This window comes from Dipodomys merriami, unplaced genomic scaffold, assembly GCF_024711535.1.
Source record: "Dipodomys merriami isolate MVZ:Mamm:240054 unplaced genomic scaffold, mDipMer1.0.p SCAF_60, whole genome shotgun sequence".
Taxonomy (NCBI): Eukaryota; Metazoa; Chordata; class Mammalia; order Rodentia; family Heteromyidae; genus Dipodomys; species Dipodomys merriami.
In genome coordinates, this window is record NW_027206180.1 from 4,951,264 (window position 1) to 4,978,689 (window position 27,426).

The window sequence follows — 27,426 nt, forward strand, 5'->3', positions numbered from 1 at the left end:
ATTCTTTCTGATGGAGGCATAGAATTCCATTGTGTATATATACCACATTTTCTTGATCCATTCATCTACTGAGGGGCATCTGGGTTGGTTCCATATCTTAGCTATGGTAAATAATGCTGAAATAAACATAGTTGTGCTGGTAGCTTTAGTGTGGTCTTGTTTGTATACATTTGGGTAAATGCCCAAAAGTGGGATTGCTGGATCATAGGGGAGATCTATGTGAAGTCTTTTGAGGAACCTCCATACTGCTTTCCAAAGTGGTTGAACAAGTTTACATTCCCACCAACAATGAAGTAAGGTTCCTTTCTGTCCACATATGTATTTTAATGTTTTCGTTTCTTTCATGCATGTGTTTCTAACGCATTTATAAGATTATTTCTTTGTTGCTTTGTAGGTCCCTCCCCCACAGTGTAACCCCCGCTTTCACTTTATTTGATGTCAGTATAACATGTGGAGGAGATGGGGACAAACAAGTCGTTTAAGGATTCAGGTGGAACTGTTGCAACAATGAGAATTACAAAATGTCATGTCAAAGCAAGCTTTACAATGTCGGTGTGGGGGGGGTATGATTGGGTGGGGGGGAGAGGGGAGGCTGGGAAGGGAGGTGAAGGGTAAACAAAGGAGGAGGCTGCAATGCTTGGTAAGAAATGTATGCATTATCCTGCCCATGTAATTGTAACCCCTCTGTACAGTATGTTCTCAAATAAAATAAAATAAAATTAAAAAAAAAAAACTGATGGTGACCTCAGCGGACGGTCGCTGGCCAGTGAAAGTTGCTTCTGGCCCCACTTCCACTCCTCCTCCCTCCTCCTAGCACACTGCTTCTCCCTTCTTCCTGGCTGTGGTTCCCTGGCTCTGATTGCCAAGGTCGCTTCCCTGAGGAAGCTGTGGCGAGTCTCCACCCTGACTTACGTCCCCTGTCACTTGTGCATTTCTGAGTCATTTCGTTATTCGAGTGGTACTTTCTTGTCTATGTTCTATAGAAGCTAAACAGGAAGTTCCTTGCAGGGGGGAAATATAAGTCCACATTTCTCGCTCTTGAATCTCCAAAGGCCTATCCCTGTGCCTTCCAAAACTTAGGAAGTCAGCCAGGTCAGATGGTTTGTACCTGTAATCCTACCCACTTGGGGGGCAGTTAGAGACAGGAGGATCATGGTTAGAGGCCAGCCTGGGCAAAAGCAACAAGGAGCCAATCTGAAAAAATAAAGCCAGGAATAATGGTATATACCTGCCATTGTTGGTACACAGGAAGTGGAAATAGGAAGCAGGCGGTCCAAGGCTAGCCAGGGGCTCAAGGTACAGGACCCTATCTGATAAACAAACACAAAGAGCCAGGACCCCATGGCTCATCCCTGTAATCCCAGCTACTCAGTAGGCTAAGATCTGAGAATTGAGCTTGGAAGCCCGCCAGGGCAGGAAAGTCTGTGAGTCTCTTTTCTCTAATTCACCACCAGAAAAGCCAGAAATGGAGCGGTGGCTCAAGTGGTAGGGCACCAGCCCTGAGCAAAACTACTAAGGGATAACAGCCAGGCCCTGAGTTTAAGCTACAGGACTGGCACGTGCACGTGTGCATGCACGCACACGTGTGCACACACACACACAGCACAGGGGTATGGCTCAGGTGATAGAATGCTGGCCTAGAAACTGCAAAGCCTCAAGTTCAATGCCTAGGACTGCAATCAACAAACAAACAAAAACATTAAAAGGGCAAGAACTCAAGAAATGCTCATGGATACATGAACAATGCATGTCGGAAGTTAGGTTTAGCACTGTGGCATACTCGGGGATGTTGTGGATTCGTGGACAAAAGTCATGGTGCACATGGCAGTAATTCTGTTGGACGTGCATGTACTAGGTTAGTGTGTGTCCAGCGTGTAGTACCAGTTCAAGGCATTACTTTTGGATGACTATGCTGGGCAAAGGGATGCATTCTCAAGACACCTAGAATATGCCACAGGAACACAGACACTGGTCTTGAAATGGCCATGTTCACAAGGAACAAAGAACTATGCACTGGTGGCTCACACCTGTCATCCTAGCTACTCAGGAGGATGAGATCTGAGGCACATAGTTCAAAGCCAGCCTGGGCAGGAAAATCTGTGAGACTCTTGTCTCCAAAAAAACGACTCAGGAAAAGCCAGAAGTGGTTCTGTGGCTCAAGTGGTAGAGTGCTAATCCTTGAGCAAAACCAGCTCAGGGGCAGAGCCCCAGACCATGAGTTCAAGCCCCCAGCACCAACAAAAAAGAAAAAAAAAAAGGAAAGGAACAAAGATTTGATACAATCTCCAGCCAAGGCCAATACAAACACTTCTGAGTTGGATCCAACTTATGAGCGGTCCCTTCTCTCCTCCCACTGTCTAATTCCACCTCACACAGTTCAAACCATGTCCAAACTATGCCATCAGAGCAGCACCATGCTGCGACAGGTCCGGGGAAACACAGCTAGACAATCTCCTCACCGCCAATATGCAGACCCAGCGAGCTCACAGGAAATTCAACTTTGCAGAGTGGCCCAATGCACTGAGGTAGGTGCATGATTATTTTCAGTACACTGAGTAACATCACATTGAAGGAGATTTTGTAGCATCTTAGAGGTGCGCCAGAGAAGGTGCGCATGCTCACGGTCAATAAAGGAGGAGCACAATTTCCTTTCGCCATTAGTTAGCTCTCCATTCTACTCAGACTAATCATCAGAGGGCCACTTGTCACCTACTCAAAAAGTTCCAGACCTGCAATTACTCTGTGGCTACAGAGTCTTTAAACCAAGGGCTCAGGTCCCCAAGTCAGGACTTAACACATCTACAGACAAAAAAGTCTGTAGAACTTAGCATCTAAGCTGGAGAAGGGAAGATCCAGGATTCCTAAAGACACACACAGACACACACAGACACACAGCCCAGTTGCCTTGGTGGATTAACGGGGCAGCTGGCCCTGAGGACATCTGCTAGCATTTTCCCCAACCAACTTTTGTTCTCCCTTTGCTGAGCCTGCAAAGGTCGATGGGAAGACTGGCTGGGCACAATTGGAGATGCAAACACAGATCTTTAGTGGCTTGACCACTCACCTCTTGGGCGCTTCTTGGTGGGGTGTAGTGAGTCTAGCTATAGGAAAAAATGGTCCCCTGGATTCCTACATTCCGTAGGTCCCTTGGGAGATGGGCCTCAGCCGTCCATGTCAGACAAACACTGGTCCAGTTGTCCGTGCCTTGGTGGGCAACAAGTTGCCCTAGTGCATTAGAAAGAGCAGTACTATTGCCATCTGACATACTAGGGCTGCCTGTGGGCCTCAGGCTTCTGGTATATTTTAGGCCAAAGTCCAGATGCTCGTTGAAGGTCTGGCTTCCTCACCTGTAGTTCTTGGGCTTTGATTGTGCACACATTACCCAGTGCTGTTATTATCTGTCTATTAATAAGAACCCTGGTCATATTCACAATATTGACTCATCAAGTTAAATCCAGGTAGGACTTCCAAAGGAAGCAAGACAAGGAAAGACAGGGCAAAGCAGGGCAAAGGTGGGCAGTGTGTATGTGTATTTGTGTGTGCGCATCTGAGTGTGCTGCGGGGCCAAGGGGCTGCTCTTTTTCGGCTACAATAATGCTAGGATTCACTACTAAATCCTGGCTTTACACAAATCTCCCCCCACCCCCAGTTCTATAAGAAAGTACAGTCTGACAGAAGGGAAAGAATTAAAAGCTATAATTCACTGGTGATCTGAGGAATTGGAACTGTTTTATTAAGAAATAACTCAGGCAAAACCTGAGGGTCCTGAAGCAGGTGCCCAGCTCACACAGCTAGAGGACTCAGTCCAGCCTAGAGGAGACGCCACAGGGGAGGGTTCTGTCCCAGAAAGCCCCATCTCTTCATCAGAGCCGGTTAAGTGATCAATGTTAAGTGATCAATGTCTTCCAGATGTCTAACAAACTGTGCCTGAGTTCTCAAAAAAAGTGAACAAATATGATGTCAGTGAAGACCCAGAACAGGGGGTGGCCAGCAATTTGATTTTTCTCTACTGGGAATTTTGGTGCTGTGGACCATAGAAACCATGACTCATCTCTGTTGACAGGCTACAGAAGCATCCACGAACCTTTGTGCATGGGTGTGTCTCAATAAAACTTTATGGACAAAAATCAGGCCAGAACTAGCTCACGGGCCAGTGTGTCAACGCTTGGCAAAGCTCTTTGTACCGGAAGTGAAGACCTGCAGAAAGCTGGACAGAAAAGAGAGAAAAGGCAGGGCTCACAAAGGATTCTGGGTCCTACTGACAGGTGGACACAGGGATAAAAAAATGACCGAGACTTGAAAGCTCCCAGGGGACTTCCAACTCTCCTCTCCCACCTTTCTCCAGTCCCCTCTAGGATTTAACTCACCTAGAGCTTCCGAGGCCTCAAACAAAGAGAGAGCTGAAAAACCCAAAGATAGATGAACCCTGCCTCCCACTTGTCCCCAGACTTTGGTCTGTCACTCTTAGTTCCCCGTCCCCCCAGCCTGCCCCTCCTTCTGCACCCCCCCCCCGATCTTTTGTGCATCCCCCAGATAAATGTCAAGGCTGACACTGCCTGGAACTCCAGGGGACTCCTCCAATAATTGTTAGCCTGACTCCTACTTGCAAGCCAATTAGAGAGAAAAGGGGGAGGGGGGTACAAGACCCATCTCCTGTCATTGGAGACCTGCCACGACCAGGCTTTTCTTAGCTTAAAAGAAAAAAAAAAGGTACTTAATTTCTCCCCTTTTTTTTTTTTTTTATAAAAAAGGGCCAGGGAACAATCTATTTAAATTACAGTGTTACACCGTGAAGCAAAGATGCAGAAGTCAAATACAATTTGGGTTATAATTAGCGATTTCCTTGAAGCAAGTGTCTCTGGGAAATCCAGGCTTCCTCTTGCCAGCAGTCCAGTGGTTTGGGTGCTGATCACCCTGCGGTACCCATGCAAGCCCGTGAGGGAAGGTGAAGATTCAGGGCAGGAGGAGCCTGTGTGTTGCACGCATGCGTGGTTGGGCACACTGAGATCACACAGACCTACTACACTGGGAATGATGGCGACAAGATGATTAAAAGTGTCTGCCCGTGATGGTCTCATCTTGTTTAATAGAGTCCTGAGGGAAAGTCATTAGCAAATGCAAGTCCTATCCAGAGTGTTCTGGAAATTAGCAGCAAGTCTGGGTTTGAGCGTCTGGGCCTCAGTTTCCTTCTCCGTGATTCTATCACCACATCTGTCTCTTGAAGAGTTGTGCAAGTACAGTGTGGCTGGTGGAAGGCACTAGTGTGGCTGGCTAGTCAAGGGCAAAGGTAGTGATTTCCTTCAAGACCTGACATTGGTCCTTTGTAAACAGCTGGTTCATCTTCAGACTATCCAAGCATCACCTCAAAGCCTCAAAGTTACACCCTAGCTCACCCATACTTGCTCAAAGCCCAACATCTCCTCTTGGGAACCACTGACTTCAACCCTAAGATTCCCCTAAAGTATCTAGCAAAAGCAAGATGCACGCGGGACTTGCAAACGAAACTCTAGTCTTTTCTTTCTCTGACAAATCTTTACCTGTTTGGTTCACAGCCTGAACTCAGGTCAGGCAAAAGCAACTGCAAGTGATTAGCATAAAAATCATTGAATATAAGATGACTTTCTTTCTTCTTTTTATTGGCCCTGGGGCTTGGGCTGGGCTCTGTCCCTCAGCCTCCTTGTGCTCAAGGCTAGTGCTCTACCATGGCACCACTTTAGGCTTTTTCTGAGTAGTCTTTTGGGGGCAAGAGTCTCGTGATCCTTTCCTGCCCAAGCTAGCCTTGAACTGTGATCCTCAGCTTTCAGCCTCCTGAGCAGCTAGGATGACAGTCATGAGCCACTGGCGCCTGGTAAGAAGGACTCTTTACTCTTCCTTTTCATTGGGATTGATGAATGGTACAAGGGAGGTTTCATTGCAGTATTTAGTTGTATGTGCATAGAAAGCACTTTGACAAAATTCACCCTATCTTATATATCAGAATTACTTGCATAATAAAGCTGGGAATTTGCATATTAGTTTGACTCAACACACATCACACACACATATAATATCCCACAATTCCTATGATAGATGTATTCGCCTGGGTGTGTGTGTGGGGGGGGGGGGAATCAAATAAGAAGAATTCAGGGCCAAAGAGATCACTCGCTCAACTCCACTTTACAGATAACCTAATTAGCTCATAATTCTACCAGCCCCTCGGGTGAAGTGTTTACTTGTTGTGCTTTATCATGAGGCCAACCCTTTGATCCACATTAACTCACTGAGAAGTGCCCACACATGGCACTTAGGAGAAAATAAAACAACAACAGAAGCTCAGAGAGGTCAGGTAATGTCTGAGGGTCCCTAGAACTCTAACTTGCTTCTCCTGACTTGCCAGCCTCCTGGGCTGGAAGCCCCTGTCCGTCAGCAGACTAGCAGACACGTGGTTCTGTGATGCTCAAGAGATATTCTGTGTTTTCACACTTAGCTGTGGCTGGTCTCACAGTGACCCCCAGGAATGAATGAACGGACACTCTGGCATACAAAGTCATCAGCTTCATCAAAGGATGCTGGCATTGCCCAGTGAAGGTGTTTAATCCACCTTGAAAGCCATGAGCTACCTGTTTCCAAGCATCCACGAGAGGCCGCAGGGTCAGATTCCAAGCTCCACGGGAGACAATAGACAGTACCCGCATCCTGACATTCAACATGAACCTCAGGAAAATAGAACTTGGTGTCGACAACATGACTCAGACACACGGTGGCCCAAAGAGACAATTTGAAGCCACCCGGACGTGTTATTATTGTAGTTTGCTCCGGGCCTAAGTCTAAACAAGAGTCTACTCGGAGGTGGCAACGCGGGGCCGGCTGGGCCTTCTCCAGGGTGAAATGAGTGGTTCAGCTCCTGGCTGCAATTGCAATCAATCGAGAAAAGCCCCCTGTGCACCTCTGGGGAATGTCCCCTGTGTTTCTGGCCTCTGGGAGATTTGATCTCCTAGGCTTCAGATTGAGCTCTAGAGCTCTCCTCTCTGTCATCCAGGTACTTCATCTAAGAGGGGATGTTAAAGATCCGTTCTGGTTTCGGTGAAGAAAACTTAGTATGAGCGGAGAGGCATACCCAGACGGCCTAGGACACCATGTTGCATTCGCTGAGCAGAGGTTCTATTTCAGGCTACTCCTCCCTGTGTCCTCTTTTGACAGGTCCAGTGCCCCTATCTTGAGACATGCTATTCTACTATTTTACCCCCCCCCTCCTTTTTAAAGTGCAAGTTCTTGTGGCTAAAATGCCTTCCACCAAGGTGGAGAAAGTCTCCAATGTTCTTGAACCCATCCTCTGAGAGCTCATTAGAAGGGGAAAAAAGAAGAGGGTCTGGGGAAAGGCCATGGAGAAGATGGGGAGAATGAACAGATGGGTCCATCCAGCAGAGACAGAGGGACAGATCCTGACAAACCTATATATAGAGTCACACTTTTGCCCAGGGGATGGGTTCACCACTCTATCTTCTAACTTCTGCCTCCCATCTCCCTAGGATTACAGGTGTGTACCATGGTGCCCAACGTGTCTTCTGACATCCAGTCTTGCTGAGGGGAGTTTAGGCCCAGCCTCAAACCATGATCCTTCTAAATCTCTGGATTCTGGGCATGCACTTGCATGAGATCCTGGATTTCATGTGCTTAGGTACTGATCATCTACGTGCTGGCCCCAAAAACTTCCAGGAGAGACACATTTTGGAGAAAGTTGAAGGTTCTAGCATTCGGCATTCCTGAGTGAGCAGCTCAGGTAGGTCCTTCCTGAACTTAACAATATCCTCATCTGCTGAGTCCTTTTGTTTTCCCAGTGGATAATAAAGGGAAGTGATGCCACTTGAAAAGATCTCATATCAGGGTGAAATAGGATGGAAGTGGAAAGAATATCCAACATAGCCTCTCAGTGTTTGTTGGTCTCCATCTGTGAGTATACAACACACACAACTTACCCCCCCCCCCATCTGTAGGGCTTGGACTTGGCGCCTGATGCTGTCCCTGAGCTCAAGGCTAGCACTCTACCACTTTGAGCCATGGTACCACATCCAGGTTTCTGTTGGTTAACTGGAGATAAGAATCTCATGGCCTTTCCTATCCGGGCTGGTTTTGAACTGCGATCTTCAGATCTCAGCCTACTGAGTAGCTAAGATTCCAGGTATTTTGTTCATGAGAGCGCAGGTCAGTCACCATTAAGTATACACCTACAGGGTGGTTTATGGGTTGAGGGCCTGCTCATGGCTGGTATACTCTGATAGGCAAGAAGCTTTTCTAGATTCAAATGCGTGCATGCCCTGTGAGGTAGGTGATTGATGTATATCTTGTAAGTTCATGTTCTTTTTAAACATTCACAGGCAGAGACATGCAGAGCTTGCTGGCAGTATTTGTACCTAGCTTTTTCTGTTTGGCCTGACTTAGAATTACAAGATAAGATGAATCCCAGAAATTATGTAATTCCTTCAGCAGGACTATACACAGGCGTGTAAGCAAGGAGTTGGATCCCAAAGGCAGACAGAGAGAGATTCCTCACTTAAGAGTTCAAAAAGCCCATCATTGGTAGATTTCAATGCTCAGATTTTGAGAATGGACCAAGAAAGTGGTTAGAGGAAGTGAAAACTGAGTTAGAGAAAGGTTATAGGGCCAGAGATCAAGATGGGAATACGACAAGCAGATATACACTTGCAGATGCATCGAATGCTTCTGGAAGGAAAGAAAAGGGAAAAGGAAACCGTATATATTTTTTAATTTTCTGGAAAACAGACTTAAGAGCTGGAGCTGGGTTTATGGGTATTAGAGAATTTTTGTTTTCATTTTGGAGAGAGGAGAGAGAGGAGAGAGAGGAGAGAGGAGAGAGGAGAGGGGGAGAGAGAGAGAGAGAGAGAGAGAGAGAGAGAGAGAGAGAGAGAGAGAGAGAGAGAGTATGTATATATATATATATATATATATATATATATATATATATATATATATATATATATACACTTGGGGTATTCATGTTTTCCCTTAGAGTTTCCACTCAGATTTGGTGCTCTATCACTTGAGTTACATCTCCACTTCTTGCTTTTCACTGGTTAATTGGAGATAAGAGTCTCATAGATTTGTCTGCCGTGGCTGGCTTTGAACCAAGATCTTCAGATTTCAGCCTCCCAAGCAGCTAGGATTATAGGCTTGAGCCACCGATGTCTGGCTAATGTTTGACTTTCTTAACGACCATTCTGAATTACTTCAATAATAACCTCTATTTTAACCCCAAACTTTTTGAGCCCATTCCCCATGCTTCAACAATCTTACAGGCTTCAGAACTGAAGCCAATGTATGGAGGATGAAGAACCAGACCCCATCATCAACCAATTCCGTCTGGTAAAGGCACCAGTGAAATACGGAGATGTGGCAGACACTTTGACTTGTGGCAGCTGAGGTCCCCGAGACACATCTTCTCTCTGTCAGCAGAGACGGAGCCTCAAGATCCACATTCTTTTTCCCATTGGGGTTCAGAGTGACTGGGAGCGTGTGGGAGACTGAAACAAGACTGTGCTGGTGTTAAAAATAGAAGTTGCCATTGGAGATACACAGAGAATTCTCCACCGGCAAATCTCTCGTTATCACGAGGCAAGAGGCGAATACCTCCTCAGGAGCCGTCTCTGGTATCAAAGGGCCTCAGCTCAGTGGGGACCGGCATCCAGGATGCCTTGGGAGGCCTACATTAAATGGGAATTCAGCAGAAAACTCGGCCGTTAAGGACTTGTCTGAGCCCCTGGAGAGGTACAAGGGGGACCCCGAGAGTCTTCTCTACTGTACTTCCCTTCGTTCCAGTGGCTGGGAGCTCAGGGTGCCTGCTGCTGCTTCCCTGAACAGACTGGGCACTTTCTGAGAAGTCATGTGCATATTTTAGATGCTCTGAGAATGCACCAGATGGATAGATGGATGGATGGGTTTCTCTTACTCCCCCCTCCCAAACTACCCAGTTTGGAGGGCCCTGCAGTGTCCTTCAGATGGCATTAAACACCACGGATATCTATTTGTGCCAAGGGACGGGGTTATTCCAGGACTAACACTACCTTCGAGGGAATGGTGGATCTCTTTTCCACCATGTATGGATGTGGTGTCGAGGATGGAGCCCAGGGCTTCACGAATATTAAGCATGCTCTCTACCACTTTGTCCGTTCCCAGCCTGACTTTAACTTTTTTTTTTGGGGGGGGGGGTCATGGGGCTTGAACTCTGGGCCTGGGCGCTGTCCCTACACTCTTCAGCTCAAGGCAAGTGCTCTACCACTTGAGCCACAGCGCCACTTCCGGTTTTCTAGTGATTTATTGGACATAAGAGTCTCAGGGACTTTCCTGACCAGGCTGGCTTTGAACTGTGATCCTCAGATCTCAGCCTCCTGAGTAGCTAGGATGACAGGCGTGAGCCACTGGCACCCAGATTGATTTTAACGTTTGATGTTAAAATATGGCCTTGTGTCCAAGATTGGGGAAGCCACCCAAGGAACCCACCTTGAAGTTCCATTCCTTCCCCCCATGACATGCAGGACTTGGGGTCTTTGTCTAGGGAGGTAGAGGCAATCTCAAATGAAAGAGCCCCAGCCAAGCTCCAGATCAAGGAAGAAAGACTCAAAAGGAGATCACAGAAAGGAGAGCCTTTTCCTTTTCCTTTTTTTTGTTTTTGGCACAAGAGAAATAAGCATAAGTATGTCATCATTTCTGGAAGGAAACAAGATGGTCTCATTTATGATCTTTGCATTTCCCTAATACTCATACACAGATAAATGGAGAAACAAATCTTGGCACCTTCATATAATGGGCTAATACTCAGACATGGAAAGGCGTGAACGACCAAGACATAAAACAATATGGATGAATCTAAAGATAATGATGCAGAGTAATAGAAAACAGACCAAAGAGCACAGAATGTCTTATTTTTTCATCGCAATAAAACTCTAGCAACAGCCAAACTAAGTTTAAAGTGACAGGAACAGGTCAAGGTGCCGAAGAACATTTTGGAAGCGATGGAGATTTTTTTTTTTGCTATTATCCTAATGGGTGATAGCTCCGTGCATGCATTCATATATGAAAGTCTAATGGAATGTCAATAAAGTGACAAAAGTTGCCTTTCTTCTTTCCTGTTCTGCCTGTTCTACCCTTCCTGAGCTTTCTTTACTCTAGGTCTTCAGTGGGGTGGGACTGGGTACAATATTCTCTCTCTTTTTCTCATTCTTTTTCTCTCTCTTTTTCTCTCCCTCTCCCTCTCCCTTTCCTCCTCTCCCTCTCCTTCTCTCTCTCCCTCTCTCATCAGTGCTCAAATTCCAGGCCTTGCAATTTTGTACTGCTTCCTGGCTCTCCTAGTTGACTGGAGATGGGGTGCCAGCACACTTTGCTGTGCAGGGGTGACTTTGAATTGCACTCCTCCAAATCTCAGCCTCCTGAGTAGCTAAGCTCACCAGGGTGAGCCACCAACACCCAGCTATGAGATACATCCAAAGATGTTGGGAGCGTTCCTTAAGTCAGACTCCGGGTAATGGTTGCATGACTCTGTCAATGTTCTAAAAGGCAGCTGACCGTGTGCATAGAAACAGGTGGGTTTTGTGCTTAGCTAAATTCTACCCCTGAAAGACAACTTTAAAACAAGTGTCCTAATGGCAACAAACCTCTCCCCTGCTCCACCCTTGCCACGAGTCTCTGCTAATAGGGCTGGCAAGGTGGCTCAGTGGTAGAGCGCTTGCCTCACATGCATGAGGCCCTGGGTTCAATTCCTCAGCACCATATAAGCAGAAAAAGCCTGAAGTGGAACTATGGCTCAAGTGGTTGAGCGCTTGCCTTGAGCTGAAGAGGTGAGGGACAGCGCCCAGGCCCAGAGTTCAGGCCCCCTGACCGACAATAAAATAAAATAAAATTAGGCAAAATATTCCACTGGGGTGACACTGGAGAGAACACCAACTTATAGGCCCCAGCAAACAAGATGAGGAGATGCACGTCTCCTTGTACCATTTATGTAGGGTTCCGGAGAGGTGGTGCCTTGGGAAGGCTTGGTGTGGTCAGGCAAGCACCAAGAGAGCTCCCAACCCCCCCATACTGGACAGGGTCCAGCTCAGATGCCCAGTGAGTGGCTGGCACCCCCCCCACTGCCCACTGCCCACCCCGCGGGGGCCCCGAGCCCCAGCGCCCCCTTACTGTGGCGGTCCCGGACACGGTCTGCGCGCTGGTGTCGGCGCTCTGCTCGGGGTGCGGCTGGGCGGGCGGGTACAGGTTGAGCGTGTGCTCGGGGGCCGTGGTCTGGCCCGTGTAGTCCGGCGGTGCGGGGTGCGGGTGCGGGTGCGGGGCGGTGTATTCCGCTGGGATGCTGTTCTGTGGCGGAGCGAACTGGGCCGAGGCGTAAGGCTGAGCCATGGTGTCCGGGGCGGCCGCCGCGTCCTGGTTACCCTGCCAGGAGGAGACACGGGGCCGTGAGCGCACGCCTGGTCTGATGAGAATCCTCTGGGGGAGGGGGACGTCTCCCATCCTCCCATCCTTTGATGGGGGACACCCAGGCCACCCCATTCTACAGAGGTGGAGATGGAGGCCCAGGAACACCCCCACCCACTCCACCCCAATCCCTTTCCCCCTGAGTGCGTGCGCGCGTGCGTGCAAAAGGCCAGGGCCTGTGTCCCGGGACTGAAGGTCACCCCATCCCTCCGTCCCATCTTGGGTGTGTGGGGGGGTGACCGTGGGACTGCAATTCTGCAGGTGCTCCAAGAGCTCAGGGAGAGGAAATCCAAGGAGCTGGTGCTGCAGAGCGCAGGCCGTGCAGCTGGGCATTCGGATGGAAGCAATGCCTTCCTGACTGGGGTGAGTGGGGTGTGTGTGTGTGTGCGCGTGTGCACGTGTATGTGTGTGTGCGCGTGTGCGTGCACATGAGTGTGATCCAATGCCAGGAGAAATCGGCCAGTGGGGGGAAATCAGAGTCTCATTGAGTCAGGTGGTGAACCCCACTTGGATGGCCATCTCCCCACGATCAGCTGTAAAATACCATTCTGAATTCAGACCCCCCTCCCTACTAGGTAACATTGCCCACCCCTACCCCCCACTCCAACTCTAATTTTACTTTTTTTTTTAAATTAAAGGGTATTATGTAACAATTCATCCTTCAGTTATAGCCTAAACATGCCGTATGATAATTACAGTCAAGTCAAAAGAATTTAAAAAAACACACAACAAAACTGAACTCATGTTTCCATTTCTAGAAGCATCTCCCTCTCTCCTTCCACCTCCACCCCAGTAACTCCTCCCCCACCCTTCACACACCCGCATGCAAAACAGCAGCCTAGAGGTTCAAATTTTCCATGCTCTCCAAAGATGCAACTGTACAGTCAGAAAGAGGAGGGGCGGAAGAAGGGGAGAGAGACAGAGACGGAGAGACACACAGAGAGAAATCAAACAGCTTAGCAATTAGAGCCACCCAACACCAGGTTTTTCCACTGTCCGTGGTCAATGAGATGCGACTTTAGCCCTTCCCTAATGACTCCGGGCAAAAATGTCAGGTGAGCTGGCATTTCCTGGCCACCTACCACTGACACTGCTAATGCATCCTGAATTCAACCCAGACATGCTGAGGATGGGGGAGGGGAGAGGTTCTCAGCCCAGCACTCCACACCCTGCCACTCAGGGTTTTACACATTTGTTTATTGAGGACCTTGCATTAGAAGGTTAAAGATGACTCTTGGAAGAGAACGAGCTTGAGATGGGTTTTAAACCTTCTCACAAGTGGAAAAACATTCCTTCCTTTCTAATTTCTCCTCCAGACTAATTTGTCCCAATCTGTGCCATTGGACTTCCATCAAGGGGTCTACTCCTTTCCCTTCTTCCTTTCCTTCCTTCCCTCCTTCCTTCCTTTTCCTCTCTCCCTTTCTGTCTTTCCCTTCCCTTCCCTCCCCTCCGTTATCCTTCTCTTCCTTCCTTCCTTTCCCTCTTTCTTTCCTCCCCTCACTTTTTTTTTTGTTAGTTGTGGGTCTTGAGCTCTGGGCCTGGGCACTGTCCCTTAGCTCTTCAGCTCAAGGCGAGCACTCTACCACTTGAGCCACAGTGCCACTTCTGGTTTTCTGGTGGTTTATTGGAGATAAGAATTTCACGGACTTTCCTGCCCAGGCTGGCTTTGAACCGCGATCCTCTCAGCCTCCTGAGTAGCTAGGATCACAGGCATGAGCCACTGGCACCGGCTCCTTCCCCTTTTTCTTCCTCTCCTTCCTTCCCTTCCTTCCTTCTCTCCTTCTTTCTTTCTCCATTTCTTTCCTTTCCTCCCTCCTTCTCTCCTTCCTCCCTCTCCTTCTCTTCCTTCCTTCCTTACCCTACTTCCTTCCCTCCCTTCCCTTCTTTCCTTCCTTCCTTTTCCTCCTTCCCTTCCTTCTTTTCCCCCCTTCTCTTCCTTCCTCCCTCCTTCTCTCCTTTCTTCCTTCCTTCCCCTCCTTCTCTTCCTTCCTTTCTTCCTTTTCCTACTTCCCTTCTTCTCTCCCTCTTTCCCATTTCCTGCAGCCCTGGGCACAGTGGAGGATCTGTCCACGCTGCTGCTGTCACTGTGAAGACATCCTAGAAAGAATGGAATTGTCCTGTGTGTTTGTGGGGTGCAGCCGGGTCCCTGCTTAGATCCAAGTACACTCTATTGGAGATGTAGCCACATCTGACCCTTTCTATTTGAATGCTCTGCCTCTCCCTTGTCTGGGAAACCCTTCTTTACCAGAGTCCCAATCAAAAGCTCCTTCCTCCACACAGCTGGCACTCTGGCCTGTTGTTTGCCTGGGTGTTCCTGCCACACAAGGAAGAGGAGGAGGAGGAGGAGGAGGAGGAGGAGGAAGAGGAGGAGGAGGAGGAGGAGGAGGAGGAGGAGGGGGAGGAGGGGGAGGAGGAGGAGGAGGGGGAGGAGGAGGAGGAGGGGGAGGAGGAGGAGGAGGGGGAGGAGGAGGAGGGGGGGAGGAAGAGGAGGCCACATTCACCATGGCATTCCCCAGCCCCAGCAGCAGGCCTTGATGCAAAGTGACAATTATGCGCATTGACTAATTATATGCTTTAAAAAATGAAGTCTGAGTTCCCTAAAAGGTTTAAGTTGGCAGCAGGGGACATAGTAGGAAGAGCCAGAGAAGGATTGGTGAATGGCTGATGGGGCTAATCTGGCCCTCTGCTTGTTTTGGTGAATAAAGTTTTATCGAGACAGAGCCATGTTGACGTTTTCACTTATTGTCTATGGACACAGAGATGGATAATCGTCAGAATGGCTCCATGGCCCAGACAAGTTTCCACTACTTAGCCCTGGAGTCCCTGCAGAAGAAGTTTCATTAGTGTCTTTGGCAAAGCAGCGTTAGATATGGACACATCAGCTACAAGTGCAGGATTCAAGGCTGGCAGAGAAGCAGGAAGAGACAGAAAGGGAGGGCAGGCTGCTTTCCCCAAGGCTCCCAGCTGGGTTCCGCAGACTGGCAGAGATCAGGCTGCCGCACAGAATGACTCAGAATCGCTTCTGAAATTTGTTTTCCGTTCCACCGCGAGCTTTCTGTCTTAGAAGGGGCACAGGCTACAGACTTCGCAGAACGTAGCCCATTGAGAGACAGGTTCCCGGGGCCTTGGGCTTCGAGGCTCTCCCGGGGAAGGCAGCCCCTGCTTCTAGAGGGCGCTCTGAAGTCAGGCCGAGTGACGGGCACTGTCGTGGGTACTGCTGCCCAGGGGGTGCCGGCCATGAGTGGGGGACGTGTTTGGTTTTGGCACACACTGGGGAAGGGAGTGCTCCTGGCATCTGGAAGGTGGAGACCAGGTTGGTGATGGCCGATGTGTAAAGGCCAGTCCTCTCCCGTGGAAGGGTCACCCTTGACCCTTGACCCTCAACCCCCCCCAACAATAGTTCAGATCTCTACAACGCCTCCTCTGTACGTGCTGCACCTCTGCTCTCACGTCACCCAGCAGCAGCAGAAAGCGTTCCGCACCTGCCCTGGATCCTGCTTCTAAGCAAAGCCACAGATACAGGTCATTCCGAAGAGAAGCCAGGAGTCAAACTCAGACCCTGCTTTCTCTCTCCTTTGGCCAAAGTAGCACCCAGAGGGGCGGCAGTGGCTTCTTGTTTTCCAGAGAAACAAACCCCTCTCCATCCCATACCCCAGCCCCAAGGCCCCCACATTGGTGGTTTACATCTCTTACTTGTGGGGTAGCTGACTTGGACACATGTCGGCGATTCTGATAGGCTGGTGGTTGCAGGGGTGGGCCCTTGAAAGGTGATTGACCCAGAGGCATGGAAAACGTGTGTCAGCTCTGAAGCCAGGCTTCAGGCTCTTCTCTAGTAGAGGCCCCCCGGGGACGTAAGTGCATCACTGGAGCCAGAGCAAACCTCCTTGTTCTAACCAAAGCCAAAGCCATCCAGGCAGACACAGGGCGCTGAGCTGGCTCTCAGAAGTCAAGCACTGGAAGCCAGAGCAGTAGCTAGCCAACCTTTCCCAGGCACATGGGGTGGGGTGGGGCTGGACTCTTCTAGAATGCAACCCACACCTGGAACTCCCCAACAGATGCTGTTGGGAGGCCTCCTACTGTTACTTTATTCACCCCGACAGCCGCCCCAGGGAGACCCTAATTAATATTCCCAACATTTGCACTTCAGGCTAATTACAGCTAATATTTAATTAAAATCATTGTACTGCCTATGGAATTACCTTTCACCTTCCCTCCGCTCCAGACATGCCTTTGTTCCCCCTCTCTCTCTCTCTCTAAGGGATTGTTCCTAGATTCTTAGCTCGGCGGGAAGGGATTTCTGGAAAACTACACGAACGGTAAGGGCACCTTTCCCCACATCCAGGTTATGCCGCATCTTGGGCTCAGGACCAGGCTCCCGGAGAAAGCTGAAGCCACCTCTGTATCCCTGACAGTGACAGGAAAAATTATGGGGAGCATTCTGAAGGCCAGACATTCCCTCATTTTCAGAGGCTGCTGCCTCCTTTCCCCACGCCAACCCCCCACCCCGCCCCGACTTTCCCTACATAAATAGAATAATCACAGAGACTTGCAGAGTGGGGGTGCTCGGGGATGGGGGTGTTCCTTCTCTAAGGGGAGGTGATGGCTTTGCAAGTGTCCCCTCTCCCCGCATCGAAAGCTTCTGCACAGCTAACATCCAATTGCCAGTGCCAGAATGTTCTTGGGTAGCTGTGAAGTACACAAGAGAGGGAGGGGGAAGGTGGGTGGAGGGCGCTCAGGATCTCAAGTTTTCAAGCTCAGTCTTGCTGCTGCGGGTCTGAGAAGGAGCTTGGAATGATGGAAGGGACAATGCCCCTCACGGTGCCTGGTCCTTATAAATGGACATGCTGAACAGAAGCTTCATCTGTACAACTACTTTAGAGACAAGCCACCACAACCCCAAACATCAAATGGCCAAAGGAGCACCGGCGTGAGTGCACGTAGAAGGAACATCTCACTCCTCCTTCCGTTCAACCTCTCAGCATTCATTAGAACCACTTGCAGAAGGCCATGATGACATGACTCTCAAGATGGCCCAATGGGTAGATTTTCACTGGCTGATTGAGAGCAAAAGGATTATTAACATGCAATCAAGTCTCATTCCTAAAAGCAAAGGGTGGGGGGGGAGGGGAAGAAGTCATTTCAATTTAAGTATTTTACTGAAGCATGAAATAGAGCACGGCTGCTATTTTAAGACAAACAACTGTAATCTGGCCATTTAGCCTGGTGCACGTACATACATTCCCAGAGACTCTCTTCCCCGGCACGGAAACACATCGGACCCTTCAATTTCATACTAAGGGATGTGGGGAGTCGGGGGGGGGGTGCTCAGGAGATGGCGTTGGTGTTGATATGGTTTAGGAAACAGCCCTGCGCTCCCATTCGGCACCCTGGGTGATTTGAATCAAGGAGTTTGGGAAGAACTAAAGAGAGAGCAAAGGGCGGTAGCCACATACACTTGGCAAAAGAGTTTGGCTCGAAATCAGATGCAAACCACATCTCAACCGTGGCAGAGCACAAAAGGTCTGCTCTTGTCTCTGACTCTCACCAAGGAAAGAAATTTTTTGTTTTTATTTTTGGTGTGCCTTCCCAGGTAGACTCAGAGTAATCAAGCATTTTCTTACGTCTCTGTGTATGTGTGGGTGTACGTATGTGCACGCGCGCGTGTGTATGCACGCACATTTCCTCTAAGCTTTCCCACACTCCTTAAATGACCCCTCCCCCTTCCCACGGGAATTTGTCTCTACCCTGTCCGTCTCTCTTTCTTCCCCTAAAGACGCTTTCTCCTGGATTCAACCCCAGCATTATAATGAAGAAATGTCCGAGAGCTGTCAAGATTTCATAACCCCACTGATGGCCTCAGCCCATTCATTCAAGGCCAGTGGCAGCCATGGCAATGGGGTACTCCCCCCACCTCATGGCCCTTTGCTAAGTGAATGTGGATGAAACTATTCGTGGCCTGTGGCTGGCTGCAGTTTCCTGCCTTGCTGACAGTTTGCTTTACTTTAGTTTAGCAGCTGGGACCAATCTACTTCCCTGGCAAGAAATGGTTCATCTTCAGAGAAAGCCTCTTGTGCTGAGCTGAAATGAGCTATAAGCTCCAACAGGCCCCTCGGGGAGACGTTAGCACAAGGAGGGGGGAAAAATGCAAAATGACACCATGAACCTGCTGGTCCTAAGACCAGCTCAGATCTGCACAGAGTGGAATGCAGGGCACACACGCGCGCGCACACACGCGAACACGCACACGCACACGCACACGCACACACACACACACACACACTCTCTCTCTCTCTCTCTCTCTCTCTCTCTCTCTCTCTCTCTCTCTCTTCATTGACATTCCTGTTTCCCCAGAGTCTGTATTCCAGTCAGGATGAACTTAACGCAAGGAAAGTCCTTCCGCCACAATCCCATCTCGACTGCCGGTGGGAAATAAAAATCAAACCGAATGCAGCCTACCTGCCGTACCATCCCAAACGCGCTCTCCTCCATAAACTTAGCGGCTGTTTAAATCCCGCAGCACATCACATCTGCCCGATGCCAGGCTCGATTAGGAGGCGGAGGGGTGGGGGAGTGAGGCGGGGGAGTGTGGGCTGGGACCCGTGGGTTTGCCCAGGGGGTGTCGATGTGGAGGGAGGGAAGGCCGCCTGGCTGACAGACTCCCCCTCCCTTCAACACCTGACTGCTCCCCAAACCAGCCCCTGACAGGACTCTCCTGCAAGGGAGGCTTGGCTCATCTGTCAATCACAGCTCGCTCCTCCTCCCGATGCTGAGTTCACCACTGAGCAGAGGGTGACGAGGAAAAGGAAAACACACGCACACGCGCATGCACACACACACATGCACGCAACAGAGCGCTCGACTACATGAATAGCTGTTTAAAAAACATTAGAAATGCTCTCCTATGCACAGCCTGGAGCTGGGATTTTTCATTACTAAACTAAATATACGGTATGCAAAGTTATAAAAAAAATCCACAGGGAGCTTGCTACTATCTTTTTCTCTCTCTCTCATTTTTTTAAAGAGGCAAGAGGGCACTGTTGAAGAGTCGTGGGAGAAGAGAGCGAGAAGGGGCTGAAGGATGCTTGGAGAGATGGAGATAGAGACACAGATATACTGGATTTAAAAAACATCCTGTCGGCGTGCCGGCCTCACAGAGCTGGGGGCGAACTGTACGTCCATCTGAAAATACTACAAGTTACGATCAGGAAGATTCCCCAATCCAGCTGCTTGGCAGACTGGCTGATCTTAGATTGGGGGGAGGGCTGCTTTGCTTGCAACCACAGCCTTTGTTTCTGTGTGATGGGGTCGGTCTTGAAAAAGGTCAGGATTCTGCTGCAAGGATCCAGTTCTTTCTTTAATTGCCTTTAAGAAGTGGTCCAAAGGGGGTGCAGTAAAACATCAGTTTTACAAGTACCAGGCATCTTCAAGAGAGATGGGAAAGCGTGACAATGATGGAGGGGTATGGTAAGAATAAAGTGAAAAGTCACATGACCACACACACACACACACACACACACACACACACACACACACACACACACACACACACACACACACACACACACACACACGAGGTACTTAGTGTACTGTCAACTCATGCACATGCGTTGGGCCAAGTGGCAAGTGAAATTCCAAACCATCCAAACCATCTTGTGTTTTTGTTTTTGTTTTTGTGGCCGGGGCTGGCTTTGAACCGTGAGCCTCAGATCTCAGCCTTCTGAGTAGCTTAGGGTGACAGGCATGACCCATCAGCACTGGGCTTCATCTTGTTTTTATAGACCTAAGTAAGACCCAAAGGCTCACATCGGTTTTTCTTTTTTTTTTCTTTTTCAGTAAAAGAACTAATAGCTGACCACAAAAATCTCACTATAAATGTGGTGAAGGAAAAGTACACCAGTCTTGCTTTCTACCTTTCCTTGAACTATTTCCTTTTTGAGAGAAGGTCTTTCTCTGTAGCTCAGATGGCCTTGAACTGGAATCTCCCTCTCTACCTCCCTAGGGCTAGGATTATACGCAGGAGCCACTATACCCTGTGCTCTTCTCCGGAACTTTTGGCTTTTACTTTTTACCTCTTGGTCCTTCTCTCCCAATGAAAAGATCCATCCAACTCTGCTGAAGGGCACGGATGGAGTTTTGGAAATGGTTACACTTGTAATTAAATCCTATGAGAGAGGATGCGGGAAGAGCTGAAGACCTATCTGGAAGAATTCAAGCTTCCTTTCGGTCTGCCTCACATGCTCTGGTTTAAAGAATCCCTGTGTGACTTATGTCCTGTCCCAACTTCCTTAAGTTGGGAAGCAAACCCGGATAAACAATATTTGTGTCAGCCTCAGATTTCTCATTTCCCATCATACTCTGGGAGTACCTCCAACACAGTAGGTAATCAGCCTTAGAATAAAATACCAGCCATTCTGTTTCCTTCAAAGGATAAGTTGGCTTCCTTCTCTGAATTGCTTAGCAAGAGGCCCAGGGTCCTTTCATATGAAACTCTAGCTCTGCAATTGAGAACAGCAACCACAGCCCAGAGCCCAAAGCTTTTTATTTTTCTCCCCTTCTGGTCAATGCTTGCTTGCTTGCTTGCTTGCTTGCTTTCTGGCTTGCTTGCTTGCTTGCTTGCTTGCTTCCTTCCTTCCTTCCTTCCTCCTTTCTCTTTGTTGTTGTTGCCAGTTGTCAGTCTTGAACTTGGGGCCTGGGTGTTGTCCCAAAGCTCTTTTTCACTCAAGGCTAGTGCGCTACCACTTTGAGCCATAGCGCCACTTCCGGTTTTCTGGTGGTTCATTGGAGATAAGTGTCTCTCAGACTTTCCTGACTGAGCTGGCTTTGAACCACAATCCTCAGATCTCAGCCTTCTGTGTAGCTAGGATGACAGCTGCTGTTGCCCTGCTGCAAAGCTCACTTTCTATCCTTTAACTTGGGAAGAGGGTGATTAGACTGGAGATGGCCAATCTCCTTGGAGAAATAAATACTCTAGGGAAATGACGAACACAGAGTTTTGAGCAGAGACAATCAGAGGGATACGATTGGACACAGATCTTTCATCTATGCAACCCAACACGGTCTTTCACTCATTCAGTTACCCAGAGATTCTTCAAAACCAAATCAGACACAAATTCTGAAGCAGATCTATAGCCTCACAGCCTTAGGCACCATTAAATGCTGCCCTGGGGATATTCTCATACACTATCCTGGGCAAAAATGAAAATGCATATCTTTCAAACTGTGTGTGTGTGTGTGTGTGTGTGAGTGTGTGTGTGTGTGTGTGTGTGTGTGTGTGAGAGAGAGAGAGAGAGAGAGAGAGAGAGAGAGAGAGAGAGAGAGAGAGAGATTTCTTGAAGTATAAAATCTATATGAAGAGCATTACACTAAGGTTCTTCAAGTCAAATATACTACACGGGAACAGAACAGAAGAAGAGGAGGTGACATTGTTTTGTAAAGACCTGTATGCAGGTGACTTGGTTAGCTATGCAAAACCTCTGAAGGATCATGGTAAAACGTAAGTGAAAAACAGACAAACAAAGATGGTGCTAGGTAACCCCCAGGGTCTGTCACCACTGTGCGTCCCATGGACCTTGTGCAACTCATATAACTCTTAGAGACTCCTTCATCGCACACACAAGTCCTTGTATGGGGAGGAGATTGGGCCCTCTCTGGTCCATCTGGAAAACAATGAGGCTCACTGGGCCCTCATCTGCTGTGGGTCAGGTCCTTTTTATGAACAGTGCACAAGACAGACATGACAGCGTACTTTATGCATAAGAAAACTGAGGTGCTACAGGAAATATCCCCTGGTGTTTAAGAACGAGTAGATTAGTAAAAGAATTAAAATTTGAATTGAATCTGCTCCTATGGAACACTTCCTATAATTGAATCCATGCCAAAAGAAGATGGTGGTGATGGAGGTATTCATGACAGTGATGGTGGTGGTGATGGAGGTGGTTATAATGGTCGTGCTGGTGGTGATGTGGTGATGGAGGTAGGTGGTGGTGGTGGTAATGATGGTGGTTATAGTGATAATGGTGGTGGTATGATGGAGGTGGTGGTATTGATGATGATGGTGGTGATGATGATGGTGGTGGTGGTGGTGGAGATGGCGGTGTTTACAGTGGTGATATCAGGTGATGGTGGTGAGGATGAAGATGTGAGCGATGGTCGTGATGATGGTAGAGGTGGTGGTAATGACGATGCGAATGATCCTGGTTGATGGGAAGTCCATCCTTTCTTGAACACCAACTATGTACCAATCATTGTTGTAAACACTGAGGCCGAGAGCCAACGAGGCTCCGCCCTCCTCCCCTCACTTCGCCACTCCCTGGCAGCTCGACCCTCTCCTCTTTTTCAAGGAGGTCAGCTCTCTTCTCCTACTCGCAGCTTGTCAGTGCTGGGTGTTCAGGACCGGGGGAGGACTGAGCTCTGGGTTCCTAAACAGCTGGGTATGGGTTCAAGAGCAATCTGGCTTCGGTCCATGCACAGAAAGACCTCTGATGTGGTCCGGGGGCCATAATTCATCCCAGCAAACCATCAGCCAGGAAAAGAGCGACCCACCGCACACAGCCTCCTGGGAAAGCGGTTGGCTGCCGTTCATGACCTCCACAGGGAGGCTCGGCGTGGACAGAGCCTTCTTGTCCCCAGCTGACAGAACCCCGGCCCCAGGGAGTGGGCTGCGGGCTTGCGGGGAGACGAGGTGTTGTGTTTGCAGAAGGTTCCACTCCCGTTCTCCATGTGGAGTGGCAGGTGGTGGCGTGGAGGCCGCGTTTCCCCTCCACTCCTACAAAGTTAGTGGCAATGAAGCAGTGTGGCGCTCCTCCGTACCAGGAGAGACCCTAGAGAGGCTTGCGTCTGCGGCCGTGGTTTCAAAGGGAGATGTGCTTGTCTCTTAACACGTGGAAGTCTCTGGAGCCGCAGGGAAAGAGGGCATTTCTCGTCTCGCTCCAAGCCTCACCAGACGCTGACACGCCGTGCGTAGCACTTCCTGTCTTCAACTAGACTGCAAACTCCCTGAGTACCGGAACTTCCTCTGTCTGGTTGCTCATTCCCTTTTTTACCATGGTAGCTGCGAGCTTTGCAGGGTGTCACAAGGGTACACACGTACACACACACACATACACACACACACACAATCTATACATACACACACAATCTATACACACACGCATTCAAAATACTTTGGTGACTGGAACATGAATCCCAAACTCCTCCCTGCCTACCTGCCCTTAAGAGGAGTTCTCTGACTCACACAGAACCCCAGCCTACCCCCCCCCCCACATACACATACACCCAAAGGCCAACACAATGGCGGCTCTGTGTGGGTATGAATAGTCCCTGTTACTTGAAGGAGTTTAATACTACTTTAGCTCTCCCTCATGTCTACCATACTAAAGACAGAATCGAAGCCCAATGAAATCAGCACCAGGAAATGACAGCTGGCAAGAGGGAAGGGGGCGGGACTGAGGGGAGACAGGTAGAGGGCTGAAGCAGGAAGAACACAGTGGAGATTTCATAGATTTCATTGTTTATGCCACAAAGTTAAGGAAAGTAAGGGAAGGGGTGGGTCTCAGGGGGGCGCATGGGAGTGTGAAGGGGTGACACCAATGGAGAGGCACTGTATTCATAAACTGCTTCCTTAAAAGCCAGCCCCTGGGTACAACTCATTCTTTGTTGTTGTTGGTTTTGTTTACACTTTTTGGGTCATGGGGCTTGAACTCTGGGCCTGGGCGCTGTCCCTGAGCTCTTCAGCTCAAGGCGAACACTCTACCACTTGAGCCATAACGCCACTTCCGGTTTTCTGGTGGTTTATTGGAGGTAAGAATGTCATGGGCCTTCCTGCCCAGGTTGGCTTTGAACCACGATTCTCAGATCTCAGTCTCCTGAGTAGCTAAAATTACAGGAGTGAGCCACTGGTGCCTGGGTGATACAACTCATTCTTAAATCTGGGATCTTCCTCCCAAAGCTGGCTCTTCCTAGTGGCCTCTGTGGGCTGAGATGAACCACTAGAGCTGATTAAGACATTCTGACAAGTCCAGAAAGTCTCCCAAACATGGGGATTAGAAGTTCTCATCCATGCCCTCCTCAGACCCAAACTCAAGGTGGGCATATGATGTTCATGACAACAATGCTACTAAAAACATTTAACTTTCTGGTGTTGGGATTTGAACTCAGGACCGCACACTCAATTGGCTTGCTGGTCCTGCTTGAGCCAGGTCTCTAGCCTTGATAACAAGAGTCGTCTAATGACTGATACAGACTTCTATAAACATGGAAGTACCCCCAGGGTGGCCCACAGCCTTGTAGACACAATTGTAGTCTTCATCTGACAGGGGAGAAGCTTTGAGGGGCTAAACATGTGGTCAGAGGTCACTTCAAGGGCACAGTGACATCTGTCCCACTGCAGTCCTGACCCTTGCGCCTAACCTGATGAAGATGAATATTTCTAATAGTGATTTGCAAAGAACTATGGATCCACAGCAAGTTCTCCCCTTCCCCTCAAAAAAAAAAGGCAGAAGAGAGTTTTGTGTTGCCTTCATCTATTTTCTCCACTGGGAATTCTCTTGCATAATCACAACACACTGGTCCACACCCTACAAACACACTCCAGAGGATCACTACGATCCCTGTGGAGGGCACAGGAATCACATCCGTGAGAGCTCAGTGGCTGTGGAGATTTCCCCATCAACACCATCCTACCTCCACGACCCCCTTTTACCTCCAGGTGACGGCTGGTGCTGTTCCCGGCCACTGGCAGCACTGAGCAGTAGAAAGGCCAAAGGAATGGATAGAGAATTGAGCCACGGAAACAAACAGTGGTTAAAAAAAGAAAACACCCTATTTTCATCAGGGTAGGAACAGAGAGACGCATTTAAAATGATAACACGGTAAAGATCCTTCGCCGTCTGGGTGGTGGGTAAAGCTCAATCCTAAAGAGACCTTCCCCATTCGTCTCCTTCCTGCCAGTCCCCATTTTTTCTCAAGAAAATGGGGAGGGAAAGGAGGGAAGCCAGGCTCCGTACCACCACCACCAGGGTGCCATCAGCATCAAACCCGTATTCAAGACAGACGTACATGACTGAAATTCCCAAAACAGAAAGGATGGATCCCATCCATTGTGAGACGCGCGCACTTCTAAAGCAGGGTGTGGATCCATTCGTGGGGGCTGGAGGGGGGGTGGGGTTGGAGGTGACACAATGTGCTTCCGAAGAGATGGGGTCACTGAACAAACTGAACAAAGTCGCCAGGACGGGTGGAAGCTTCCACCGTGGATGGGATGGTTACAGTATCTCATTAAACCCACCTTAGCGGGGTTCAGTGTCTTCTACTCACCAAGACAGCTCATGTCCCACTGCCACTAAGAGACAGACAGACAGACACACACACACACCCCACGTCACCTTCTTCTCCCACCTCTTCCACAATCAAGATGCTGAACTACGTCTAGCTACTGAAGCCACACACATCTGGGTAGTTAAGTTAGAAGTCATCCTGGGGCTTGGAGGAGTATTATACAGTAATAGCTCATTTCAAGTGTAGCAGAATCAATGGGGTCGTGGGGGGGTGGTGGTGGGGGGAAGAGAGCAATACAGTTATTTTCTGAGTCACAGGACTTATAAAATAGTGATCCATAGATCCCAGGATTGTAGGGTTCATAGTGGCAGAGACCTAGAGCCACCGTACAGAACATCATACATGGAAGATTTCATCAGGAGGACAAACATGAGCACATCTATGATCATCCCATTCTGTGAGATTGAAAAGCAAATGCCACAATGCTGGTAGGCCAGAGAGAAGCTACTCAAGGGAGGGAAAAGGAATATAAGACGAGAAAGAATTTGATCCTTTAAACCACATCTGGGGTGTTACCTTCACACGTGAACGTTTCTAATGAACCCACAAGGCCACCCATCGGAGTGAACTTCAAACTGTCTCATTTCTTCACAAGCAAGTCACGTGCCTCTCAATAAAAGACTGCAAGCTCCCGAAGGGTGTGCACCCCTTCACACGCACCGTTCAGATTTCCCTCCAGCCCTTCCACTTTTTGTAATCGGGTGTGTGACGTGATAAATATCGGCTGGCTTGCGTTCACCTCGCTTGCCGAAAGATGTCTGATCTGGTTACTGTAACAGGCAACGATGATAAAAGATGACCTTGTCTTTCACTGTGTGTTGCATAAGTTTCAGCCTGTAATAGTTTGCCAACTGGAGAGGAAAAAAAAAAAAAACAACCACCCAGGGCATGGGGGTGGGGGACTGTCATAAAATGAATTATAGTTGGACTTGGAAGAAATGAAATTAGGAACTGCTAGGGAGCAAGGGCAGCAAGGTATTCAAATAGGCGAGAACACGATCTGCATGTAATTGCGTCAGCAGTGGAGATGAGGCCTCTGCTCGATGCCAGTGCGCTGGTGGATTTGGGGCCAGAATGATGAGCAAAGAGGCCATACCCCAGGTACCGCCATACCGACCGGAGGGCAGAGTCTCGGGGTAGTTCGGGGATTTTTAAGAGCATGTGGTAGGAGGGCAGAAATACAAAGCACAGAAAAGGGTTGGCAAAGGACGACTTTCTAGAAGGACATTAGCTTAAGCATGTAGTTGAAGAGTGGTCAAAAACAATAAGAAATGGAGTCGTGAGACAGGTTGGTAAATCACTACACAGGAAGACCAGCCGAATGTGTAAACTAGACGGCAAATATCTCATGCTCAGAATGGCAGATTTCAGGCAAGAAAAAGTAAGCACCATCTTTTTTTTTTTTTTCTTTCTGAGATCCAGGACCCACGAAATATAGAGGTAAAGCTAGAGACCCAAAGAAAACGTGGTTCTGAGGTTCTTAATGGTAGAGGCCCCAGTCTGTTTTCCAGAATATTCATTCAGAGAAGATGACCCAAAATGTTCCATCATGCACAGGGAGAGAGATCATCACACTGTGGTTAAATCAAAGAACCGGTGCAACAGTGACATAGGCTAATATGCAACTCTTGA

At 48.8% G+C, this 27,426-nt stretch overlaps 1 protein-coding gene across 20 annotated transcripts in view; it reads right to left on the reverse strand.

Moving 5' to 3' along the window:
* Positions 1–27,426, reverse strand: part of Rbfox1 (RNA binding fox-1 homolog 1) — a 1,026,253-nt gene that overhangs the window by 125,082 nt on the left and 873,745 nt on the right. For 18 of the 20 annotated variants that reach the window (XM_070003532.1, XM_070003525.1, XM_070003535.1 and 15 more), the window contains one exon: positions 12,169–12,417. In XM_070003532.1, coding sequence (XP_069859633.1) covers positions 12,169–12,417 — 249 coding nt within the window. Of the gene's footprint in view, positions 1–12,168; positions 12,418–18,915; positions 19,112–27,426 lie in introns of those variants that run through there. The other 2 variants (XM_070003531.1, XM_070003524.1) reach the window with 2 other exon arrangements.